We start from the raw sequence: 12,527 nt of genomic DNA, 5'->3' as shown, positions 1-12,527 counted from the left end.
GTGCGCTTGCGCCAGTCTCTGCGTCTCGCGGCAGCCAGGCTCGGGCTTCCTCGTCCACGCGACGCCTCGAGACGGCACTTCCCGATGGGGCCCGGCGGCTCCAGGGCTAGCGTCCCACGTGAGAGCGCAGGGCAGTCACCCAAGATCAAAGCAGCCGCTTAAGTCATCTTCTTCTTCCGTGCGGCTCAAAGCAACAGTGACGATGGATGCCCGAGTCCTGGGCTGGTGATCCGACGCATCGCTCCATTGGAGAAGAGCGGTGTCGCTTTGGGTGCCGCCAGAGTCTGGTCACTTTGGGTGCCGATTGGCGAGGTGTGCGCCGCGGCTTGAATCTATTGACACGGTCGCGATGACTGTTGTTGGTTATTATCCCAGCGTTTATGGGGGAGGTGGGTGCCCCTGCCATGCCGTGTGCGGATGCGGCGCAGAGTGGAACATATTCATTTTCTGTGCGGTCCGTTTGGTGGTTCAAGTTCAGTCAAATTCATCGCTTCGCATAATTCGTCCGGCGGAGGTTGGATTCATGCCGCGTTTGACGTCCTCACAAAAGCTTTTGCGGCCTTTGGCTCTCACGACGGGTGCACTGGCGGGCACGTGATGGTGCGGTGACGCCCACGATTTTTTTATGCCATCTCACACCAGATGGAAAGTAAAAAAATATATATCTACATTTGGACGCAAAAATCAAGGCCGTCGTGAGCAGAGCGTAGCGCTCGCGAAAGTGATCCTGCTGGGCTGATCGCCGGGAGGGCTCCTGCCCAAGGCCAGAGGCACGGCCGGCGGCACTAAAGCCCTGCCACGCTGCGGTCCCTCGACGGCGGGGAAGGGAGCGTGAATTGCCACTCAAGAGAGGGCCGGTTGCCCACCAGAAGCTTAGCGGTGCTGTGAGAACCATAGGCAGGGTCATCTGATTAACAAGTAGGAGGCTTTCGCGGCCTATGCTATCCGTAATAAAGGTTTTTTTTTGGGTTAGATTGCGTGAATATAAATGTGTCGTTAAACCCGCCACCACCCGACACAGCCAATTAGTAAGGTTTGTCACGTAAACAGAACGTGCCAATTAGTTGAAGTAGTAACTGATGAAGTAGTAACTGCTGAAGTATTAACTAATTGGCACGTTTTCTTTACGTGACAAACCAAACTAATTGGCTGTGTCAGGGTGGTGGCGGGTTTAACGACGCATGTATATTCACGCCATCTAACCAAAACAAAAACCTTTGTTCGGGTCATCTGACTGGTGAAGTGGAGAAAGCCGCATTGGGCCCATATTTTAAAGATTAGCCTCTTGGCCCAAATCCTCACTTTCACACCCAGTGTCCCGAGCTCATTTTCTCATAGAATGTGCCACGCAGGGCCATCCCTATGATTACACTGTGTAACAAAAAAAAATTGTTCCTGGGTAGTAAGTGTTATTTCCTAATTGCTTATGCATCAATAGTACAGAAAATGGCTATTATTCCCCACAAACTTTGCTTTTGTAACCAGGATAGTGACATTTTGAAATGTAACTGTTTTCAATGAGAAAACGTGGTGTGCATTTGTGTCATTCCTTCACGTAAAGTCCTGGTCACAATAGCAAAGGTTATGGGGAATAATAGCCATTTTCTCCACTTTTTAGGCATAAGCAATTAAAGAATAACACAAAAAGTGTGTTACATCGTGTTACCAATCGCATAGAAGTGATGCAATACGCAGCCAGAGACTCTTCGAGATACAGTTTATTTAAAATTGTTTACGACAGAGTGGGGATGCTCTGCGAATGCTCCCTGGTTATGTCCACAGCTGTTAATAATCACACCAACGGATCCCAAACAAATGGGCCCATATCTGTGTACGTTCCAAAGTCGTGGGGACCTTTCTGTTTATTGTGAACGCTTGAACTGGGGAACAAGTCATGTTAGAATCGGTCCTGCAATGCGAGACCAAGGAATGCATTGCTGCAATCGTTACTCATCAACTTCAAACCTATTGCAATATTTCGAAATTTGACTCAGAGCATTTGGACAGTTTTAGCATAGAAGTTTAACTCCCAACAGACATCTTGCCTAGAACGTGAGCTGTGCAGCCTCCTCCAGTGAGGCTATCTTCAAGTGCCTCCGACATTCACGCAAGAAATCTCGCCTCATGACGGTGGCGGACAGCACTTCAGATCCCTTGTAGGTCGAAGGTGCATCCTATGTAAACTAAATTATTTTTTATTTTACCAGGTGTAAAGTCACCTGAGCTACAAAGCTATTTTTCAGAAAGCGACCTGGTCACATATGATAACTCAAATAAGTGGCTTTTCGCGTGGAAAATGTGTAGCAGCCAAATACTCTGAACGCATTTTGATGCTTAATGTGGAGGGCAATACCCGAGAACCCGGAGAAAATTTCACGCGACCACGGCGAAAACAAGTCCAAATATACAGCAATCGTCAGGGCAGGAATCGAACCCATCACCTCCTGTATACCAGGCGAGGTAGTTAACATCTCGCCACCGCGACGTCTATGTGGACGTCGGTGTTTCTCAGGGCCGGAGTGAGACCAGTTTGAGGGCTGATGAAAAACACCACAAAACGCCAGATTTTCATCTTGGACAAAAAATGGAATAACGACCCCACTTTGAGTCTTGACTTAAAGCTTTCGTGACTGCAGGAATTCATATTCTTTGGGTCTTTCGGTAAAGTCACGTAGATAGCTTCATGTTCATAATTAATCCGTGACTTTACCAAAAAGTAAAGTCACGGATTAATTATGAGAACCAAAGAATATGGACCCCACCTTGGTAACGGAGACATTTGTCATTTTTGTCAAAAAATCGGATGAAAGGGCAAACTTTACAACAGTGTAGATGGAGCCAACAATTTCACATTGACCTACTTTTTATACAGAAACACACCTTATATTTCACAAATGTTATTGAAAAAATTCGCCCCATACTGGTGACTCAAGGCTCGCCTTTCACCCATGTGGCTGTTGTGCCTGAACCTACTCGAAGTTATTCATTACTGAGAGGCACACAAGAGAAATGTGCAGTTTACATTAACATAACAATTAGGACTTTCCAGAAAAATTGTTTCGGAGCCTCTGCGAGGCTTCCATGGTTAAATATAAAAATGTATTTGTATTCAGAATTATACAGGAAGTGGTCAAAACTGTTCAAAGGCATGCACGGATGTAGCTCATTAAAGTGTTTACCATGCGTTGTTTCAGCCTGTGCTTATTCACTGTTGAATGAATTGTGCTGTAGTGTCCGGTGCGGTAAGCGCAGTGGTTTGGAGTGGCGCTGCTTCGCGATCGGGGAAGGATTTTAGTTACAATCCTGGCAGAGTGTCGAATCAGCTCTGCATTGACATTTTGTTTGTGAGAATTCAGCAAGGGGTTCCCTGTGAATGTATTGGCCACTGCCATGGGAATGTGGAATTTCCACCACTGGGTGAGGGCTTTATACAGGTGATGAGTATCACCATTTATAAGAATAGTTTTTACCCTTTCTGGCAATGAAACAGTTGTGTTAAGATGTTAAATCACCAAACAGAAACCTTTTGCAAGGAATCATGTCCGCATCAACCACATGTACTTGTGATGCAAACAAAAAAACGTGCACTGGTAGTAAGTATGTCCTGATGGTGGCATTGTCTTTGTGCGGTTCGCCTTTTAGCGTCCTCTGGTTTAACGCCGTTTGAGACTAGGCTCAAAAGAAAGCTGTCTCTGCTGTGGACCAATCAGTTTCAAAGACGATGCATATACTATCAGAGCATGCTTTTTTGTTTGCATCTTCATCACAAGTATATGCATGTAATGTGGACGTGATTCCTTGCAAACGGTTTCAGTTTGTTGTTGTAACATCTTAACACAACTGTTTTGTTGCTAGAAAGGGTAAAACCGATTCTTATATTGTGGTACTGGCAAGCGAGGTCCCATGATGTAGCTCCATTTTCTTGTTTGTGTGAGAAACCACTTTGACTTTAATTAAATATAAGCAGAGCTCTGTTTTGTGTCTCCATAATAAAAAAAGAGATCATTGTTTAGTCCAGTCAGTCTATTGACTTTCCAGAACAATATTATCAAGCAGAATTTGTTTAAGCACGTAAACTCTGAATTGGTTTCGACTTTCTGGATTTCATCACCATAGTTCTGGCTTGTGAAACACATTCTGCTAGATTTCCAGATATTATTGGCGAGAGCGCTCTGAATAAAAAAATATGGCATTGCATTCGATGCAGAAATGTGTTTGTTGCTGTTAAAACATATACAAGGCTAATATTAGCTTATTGTGAGTTTCTAAAAAGTAGGTGAACCTAAGAATGTTTTTAAATGCTCCATCATGCAAAGTCAAATTGCTATGCAGATGACAGATTCTTCACGAGTTCACAATGTGCACATATGTGTGGGCGTTCGTGTCTGTGGCATAGGTCAGAACAACTATCTGTGCGCGGGGCGAAATGACTGCATCATCGACAAGATCAGAAGAAAGAACTGCCCAGCCTGTCGCCTCCGCAAGTGTTGCCAGGCGGGAATGGTGCTGGGAGGTATGACATCATTATCGTTACTATCAACATCAACAGCCATGATCAATCCACTGCTGGCTGAAGGCTTCCCCACATCATCCCCATCCCTCACTGTCTTGCGATTCCACAAATCCATTGCCGCTTCAGCGCATGAGCCCAATGTAATCACTCTTAACTCCACTGTGGTCGTCCTTATCTTATATTAATTTATTCAGCGCCTCGACCAAGGCGCTGAACAAATAATTAACTATTTGTACTGCAGACTTGTGTGATGAGATGAGTTGATAAGAAGGATGGTAGTACACGTGTGTACGTTGAACTTCTTTCTCATCGTACGTAGCCAACTGCGCTAATCGGAGGTGCGGGGGAAGCACAACAAACTAAAGACAAAAAGCAGTTCTAAAGAAATTAGTTTTCAATCTAGATTTAACAATCCATAGATCCAGTAGCTTCCTAATATCAGAAGGAAGAACGTTCCAGACGGACACAGAAGCGCATCTGAAAGCGCACGATGCGGTAACCGTCTTTGTTCGATGGTTAGCCAAAATCCGCTGCTGCGAGGATGACCACCGGAGTTTGCGCGGTGGTCTATGCTCGTTTGACGAATATGATTACGCGTGAAATAAACGACGATGAAAGTGACAATGAGCGGTTAACGATGAGTGAGTGTGATGAATGGGTAGGGAAGTTGGGAAGTGGGATGGAGTTCGTGATGGGAAAGGCGAAGTCTAAAGGGGCCTTCCTGCCTCCAGCTGCCGTTCCATTAAAAGTCTCATCCATCGGCAATGATCTTTTATGGTAATGTGTCCTGCCCAATGTTTCTAATTGGTCGGTATTGTGCCTCTGTTCTCTGTGCTAGTTTTTTCTGCCCTTGGAGTATTTCCCAGGATGCCTCTCACCAAGCTATTTCAGTATTCGCCGTCATAAATTTCCAAAAAATATGATGACCATCATGATCATCATCACCACTGTGATTACAATCGTCGGCATCATCGTCTTTCACCTTCACCGCCGCTCGTGAAATCCCCCTTGAAATTCCCACTTTGGCTCACGCGACAGCACCTTAACCTCTTGATCTGGCATTTTTGTAGTGCAGCGCGTTTACTATTTGCCGATTCTACACGTGTGGCGTCATCGCACTATCCCATTGCAGCACGGACTCGTGAACGTAGGCAGATAATGATCAGCTCGGGTCACCTAGATTCTGCCCGCGTTATGAAGTGCATGTGCGCGTATGGCTCTATTGCCAGGCCAGTGCCGGAAGAGGAGCCCCCACCCAACGCCTCGTGGATTTTGTGGGTTTCTTCACATGGCTGCTAATGGACCATCCATTTAGTAGGTACGCTAAAATATGTCAAAACGTGACCCCTCTCTGTACGCACGCGTACTTTTTACACCCCCCCCCCCCACCTGCGTACGTACGCTTGACGCACCCCCCCTCCGAATCCTATAGAACGGCCGATATTTTATCCACGCAGAAACGATCAAGGATTAATAATCTTAACGTGTTTAAGCAAACAGATAGTCCACCGCCGGACTATCTAACTCATGTGAAGGCCAATGTAGACAAATTATTCTCGAGGCTTCACCCCCCCTCCCCGTTTCCTATGCGTACATTATCAGTAGACCCCCCATACGCAAGCGTACACATTTGGGTTAACCCCCCTCCCCCCTCCATGCGTACGTACTAAATGGATGGGTCCAAAGTGCGGGTTGGTAAAGGCAGTTCAGCGTGGGATGATTTTTAGGCAACATTTTCTGCCCACAACGGAGGCCCCAAGCATTGGTGTCTACCAAACGCTATCCACACCCATCCCTGCTGAGCTTCCGATATCTCAACGAGATCCGGTGCATTCTGGGTGATTTGGTCAGAGACAATACCTACACATACCCCCCCTCTCTCTCTCCCCCCTTGCTCCTCCCCCCTTTCTTACCTATATAACCTCTTGCCACGGCACCTCTCTCACCCACTTAAGCATGTTTTCTTGCTGTGGTTGTTCCACCTGATGAGGATTGCTTGTGTTGCGATCGAAACGTCGTGATTTGTTTTATTTCATTTCTACCTACGTGACTTTACCGAAAGAACCAAAGAGTAATACCTACGTATGTCGAACCTCTTTCGCACCATACGTAGCCAACCGTGCTGAACGGAGTTGCGGGGGCAAGGACAACAGACTAAACACAAAAAAACAGTTCTCAAGAAATTAGTTTTCAATCTAGATTTACAAAGTGGATAGCTCCAGTCGCTTCCTAATAAATACAGAGTGCTTACCACAAATAGTTTGCTCGACTCAATGCTTGTTCAGGGATATTGCTGAAATATACACGGTGTTTTGTGAGTGTGCCAAAAGGAGCGTCACGACACAAGGGTGAGAGTGCGCTGTGTGACTGCCACGTGTAAAAGCATTCGCTAAATAAATGAACGAGGGTGAGAACTGCGCGAAGGATTTTGAAATTACAGAACCGCACTTCAAACGTCCTCGTGAGAGACACCATTTCGCGATGAACAAGAACTCTCAAATGAGTTGTTTTATGAGCTGTCGCTCGCCCACGGCAGAACGAGTCTTGTGTGGGCGTCAGGTGCGTGTCAATCGGCAGGTTCAGTCCTTCGTCGGAGGGTCAACGTGCCTCTCCACGCAACAGCTTCGCGAGAGATTAAAACTCTCGGAGCTATTAATAAAGAGCAAGGTAACTGAACACTTTGTGAACTCGAGGCGTAACCACAAGTGTGACCATGTGTCCTTACTCTTTGGGAGATAAAAGTGGGGGGAGGGGGGGGTCAGGCATGGTACCAACCGCACCCCCTCCCTTGGGCAGCCTTGGCCTTGATAGTCGCTCACTCGTACAACTTTCCAAAACAGTTCATTTTGTTAAATGGGATATCTTTAGCTGGCTAAATGTATAGGTGTTCGTGTTGGGAGAGCGGTAGTGTAGCGGTTAGCGCGCTGCGATACAAACCTGGCGAGCCGAGTTCGATCCCCGATTATCTGAACCGGTCCTGGGCCTCTCCTAGATCGACTCAGCTTAACATGAGTACCTGGTGCGGTGTGTAAATATCGCTACTGGGGAGACAAAGGCGGTCGGGTGTGGGGCTGGCCACCCACCCCCTCATGTGTCGTGCCGGCCTTCATAGGTGCTCGCACACAGCACTTGCCCCAACAGTCTGTTCAGGCTATAAGGGGGATCTTTGTTCTTTGTTGTGTGCGAGTTTATGTGTGAGTCTTTGTGAGTGAGAGAGAGAGACTGTGTGTGTATGAGCGAGTGTGTGAGACTTTGCGTTGAGTTCGTGTGCGAGTGCGTGAGCTTGTGTGAGAGAGAGAGACTTTGTGAGTGTGTGCGTATGGGGAGTGGTACCGGAGCAATCTACGATTATCTGAACCGGTCCTGGGCATCCCCTAGGTTGACTCAGCCTCAAATTAGTACTTGGTGCGGTGTGTTAAAACATCGCCACTGGGGAGACAAAGGCGGTCGGTCGGGCGTGGTTCTGGCCACGCACACCCTCGTGTGCCGTGCCGGCCTTGGTAGGTGCTCCTCGCTATTAAACGTATGCCCTCGGGGTGCCCCTTGATAGGAAGGGGGAGCACGCTGATTAGAACGACTCCCGGAGCATCTCCTTCCTCAGTGTGCTGGCAAGGTCGTGGCAATGATCATCTCGCGAGGCATGTTGAGGAGTGTGCCCGTGAGGGCGTGTGCGTCTGTGTGTGTGTGCGTCTGTGTGTGTGTGCGTCTATGTGTGTGTGCATGAGTCTGTGTGTGTGTGCGTGCGTCTGTGGGGAGCGGTAGTGTAGCGGTCAGCACGGGGCTACTAACCTGGCGAGCCGAGTTCAACTCCGGCTCACAGTCACCACCACCAGTGACGATTGTCTGAACTGGTCCTGGGCTTACCCGAGGTCGACTCATCCTCAAATGAGTACCTGGTGCGGTGTATAAACTCCCAACTCGGGAGACAAAGGCGGCCGGGTGTGGTGCTGGCCACCCACCCCTTCAAGAACCTTGCTTCATAGGTGCTCGTTAACAGCATTTACCCCAACAGTCTGTTAAGGGTATACAGGGGGTCTTTGCGAGAGTCTTTGTGAGTGCATGCGTGCATGACCATACGTCTGTGTGAGTGAGTGTGCGTCTGTGTGAGTGCGTGCGTGAGTGTGCGTCTGTGTGAGTGTGTGCGTGAGTGTGCGTCTGTGTGAGTGTGTTTGTGAGTGTGCGTCTGTGTGAGTGCGTGCGTGAGTGTGCGTCTGTGTGAGTGTGTGCGTGCGCCTATCTTATTTCGCACGGTGCGATGCTTAGCTCTGCACCAACGTGCTGACACTCTTGAATCATATTGCGCGCCCACATTTGCTTTGTGAATGCCATCAACAGAATTCAATTGGCATTTACGTAAATTGAAATGAAATCACGGGGCTTCGGCAGAAGACGGAAATCCCACTCGTACAAATAAACAAAAAAAACGCATCCGATGCTCAGCGACTGGATCATTAAGATGAAGGTGACCATGAAACTATGAGCCCCACTGCTCTGCATTGTCATTGGAGCCTACAGAGGTTGAGACTGCTTTGAATGTATTTGTGTTGGTTATTGGGGGTAGTGGGTTCATGCTGAGTCATGTAGCCCACATGTCCAGCAACCACATGCCTTAACAGCTTTTATATAAAATAAATGAAAACAACTAAATTAAATCACGACGTTTCAGGCGCAACACAAGCGTCCTTCTTCAGGTGGGGACCTACGTGACTTTACCGAAAAAAACGAAAGAGTATGAATCCTTGCAGTCACAAAAGCTTCAAATCTAGAATTAACAGCTTTTGTTCGGCCGAATAGAGGGGACTAAATTGGCGCAGCACGGGCTAGAGAGGAGATGCAGTGATGTGGTACAAGAGGACGTGGAGCTGAGTGGACTTGCGATGATTGGTACCAGTGGTGTTAAGGTCGGACTCTGTGGAGGAGGCAAGTGATGGACGCTACTGGGCAGTTGGAGGCAGTCGCCCTCCAGCAATAACGGAGGGCAGAGGAGCGACGCTCACAACAACGAGTGGAGCCCCAGGTGGCTAAAACACAGAAAGTTGGCGCAGTAGGGGGCACAGGTGGTGCATTGGCCAGTAATCTCAGTTGACCCATGACACCTGGGTTTGTCCCCTGACCTCCTGCCAGTGGGCGTTCGACACTTCACGTGGCCTTAAAGTGCACCTAGCCTGGCACAAGTGCCGTGGTGACGTCACCGCCACAAAGTGGCGAATGGTGGTTGTTGTTGTTTTGGGCTCATGCGCTGCACTACAAACCTGCCAACAACCTGGGTTCACATCCTATCGTTGGTAATATCAGTTGCAAAAAGCATCTCATCCCACCCTGGGCTTCCCCTCGGTCGACTCAGCCATAAATGAGTAGCGGCTGACGTGCGTGAACTTCAGCACTGGGGTGACAAAGGCAGCTGGGTGTGGCCCTGGCCACATTGTCCCTTGTGTGCCATGCATGCCTTAAGAGGTTGTTTTCTAAAAGCACTTGCCCTAAAAGTCTCCAAGGCCGTATGGGGATTTTTGTCTTTGTATTTAATTTTTTTTCACAATTTCCATCTGTAGCATCCGAATCTGTCTTGTGACCTCCTTATCAGCAAATCCCAACTGCTCTGTCTCCTTGGGGTACACCCAGCCTGGCGCAGATGCTGTTGCAGATATCACAAACACTTAGTGATAAATGGCCGGTTGTATGTGTGTGGCTGAGGAGTAGTGCTGTAGGTCAAAATCAGCCTTAAATAAGTGCCTGCTACGACCTTCATGGGTGCTCGCGAACAGCACCTGTGTAGACCAAACGGGTGATCTTTCGTCATTATAGCGGTTAGGCCATTTTGCATTGATCCTGGTGACGGCCGATTGGCAAGTCGTGTTTGGTGGGGTCGAGTGTGAGGACTCTCTGGAGGTGCTCGTTAGAGCTCCCTCGAGTGTAGGCCGTTCCATCAGCAGTGACGTGAGGCAGAGATTTGAGGGCTTATGAAAATGTCAAGATTGGGATCTGAGGCTGCTCTGGACACAAACTGGTATTCCCGTACGTTGACTCGGCATAATCCGGCTACCTGGTGCGTCGTGTCCACTATTATATTGAGGAGAATGCTTTTTTCTTCACGTGATAATTTAACCTTGGAATTTATACATATTATTAATGCATACTCTTTGCTTCTTTCGGTAAAGTCACTTTACCGAAGAACCAACGAGTATGGATTCCTGCAGTCACGAAAGCTTCAAATCAAGATTATTCATGCAGCTTAATTCTTGAATGTTTATTTGGGGGGAGAGACCACATCATTAATAATTCGACCTGTTGAAACGACGCACATCGCAATCGCATCGCGTTCGCATCATTAATATCCTGCCTTTTATATTGAGCCATTCATTGGCTTCTTTATCTCCTCGACTTGTGGCCAATGAAGACAGGCCTCCATCGTGCCACATCAGATCGGTCGGATCTGTGTATTCCTTGTTTTTTGGTTACGGATACAGGCAGGTGGTCTTGAAGTTGCCATTTTAAATAACAATGTGATGATAAAAAAAAATACTCGTTAGCACAGCAATGGATTATTAGTACGGAACAACCTGTTACAGAGACATGCAACTAAACGCCTGTTAAAGAAATGTGAGGAATGGTGGCGCAGTGGTTAGCACACGACATTCTGGACGAACCTGGCGATCTGAATTCGAGTCCCGGCCACGGCTACCATCAGTGTCGAGTGAGATCTCGGTACCCCCCCCCCCCACCACCTCCCAACGTTTCACCAACTCACAATGACCGTCGTGGTGAAGTATGGTCACACGATGATGACACCACCCTGCACATTCAAGCAATGAAGTTGACACCCACATATTTGCATTAAGCTAAGAACAACTTAGCTATGCTCTCAGAATGTTGATATATACAACATAAAACAATTTAGCACCTCAGTAGTATAAAGTATACAACACTGGGAAATATAAATGTCTTTAAATGTAGCAGGCCATCTTTATGAACCAATATTTCAGATTGAACACGATGGGTGCATTAAATCCCTGTAGTTTGTTTAGTTGACATCATCGTTAGCCGTGGTCTATCCACTGCTCAGTGACTTTCTCACCACGCCGTTGCCATCCGTCAGTCCTGCAACACCGCAATCCATCTCACTCCTGCTCATGAACTTACTTCTTTGCTCCACCTCTGCTGGTGATTGTGCTCGTGGGTGCAATCACGATCGTGTCAGCAGGTCTCATCAATCAGACATCCCTCTCTGTTAGCCATAATGCGTCCTGCCCAATCTCCACGTAGTGCCCTTAGCAAAACTCTCAATACATTCGTCAATGACACTGCCATAAAAGGAGACGTTATGGGCAAATGGTCCTTCTTTAAAGCATCTTCATTGCCCAGCATGTAACCGATTGTATATTTTTCATTTTGTGTTGAGGGATTTGTTACTTGATATTGTGCACCCACTGCCAATGCAGCATCGCCAAATTATTTGTTGACTCTTTTCTTTAGAGATCGTCACGATGTGTAGCTGTTTTATGCTACCATTGTCAAGACTATGAAAGAACATTTATTTTATTGTGTAAAAAAAAAAATTGACAGGTTGAGGCCAAACCACCACAAATAGATTTCCAATAGAAACTTGATTGCAATGTGGCCATGGTGAAAGAAGAAAGAAAAGCCAAATCCAATAAAACGTTGAGAAAGGTAAATTGGCGCACACTCTCATGCAAAGCGATATGGGCATTTACAAGTGAACGCAATTATATTGGCGTGTGTGTCGCTTACCGGCAGCACTTTCGGAAAAAAGCACCAAGAATTTTGAAGCCTAAACTCAATTTGTCACTTGTCACTGTCAGTAAACTGAGCTCCTAAAATGCAAAATACAGACGGATCTTATGCCGTGTATTTTGCCTATCGTTTGTTCTAAAATAATCGCAAAATAACACCTCCTTCACATGTCCATCCCTCCGTCCACCACACGGCCTTCTGGGAGGGCATCGTTTCAGCAGCTTCGGTTCAATGCAAGCAAACGCTGGGCTGGTTTCGACCTTCG

General features: G+C 47.2%; 1 protein-coding gene across 2 annotated transcripts in view; it reads left to right on the top strand.

Moving 5' to 3' along the window:
* The window catches only part of LOC144937690 (mineralocorticoid receptor-like), a 131,823-nt gene that overhangs the window by 57,930 nt on the left and 61,366 nt on the right, over nucleotides 1–12,527 (top strand). For both annotated transcript variants that reach the window (XM_078865108.1, XM_078865109.1), the window contains exon 3: nucleotides 4,397–4,513. In XM_078865108.1, the coding sequence (XP_078721234.1) occupies nucleotides 4,397–4,513 (117 nt within the window). The remainder of the gene's footprint in view (nucleotides 1–4,396; nucleotides 4,514–12,527) is intronic.

This window comes from Lampetra fluviatilis, chromosome 19 (genome assembly GCF_964198595.1).
Source record: "Lampetra fluviatilis chromosome 19, kcLamFluv1.1, whole genome shotgun sequence".
NCBI lineage: Eukaryota > Metazoa > Chordata > Hyperoartia > Petromyzontiformes > Petromyzontidae > Lampetra > Lampetra fluviatilis.
Note: the sequence above shows the minus strand (reverse complement) of the source record. Positions and strands in the feature narration are given on the sequence as shown.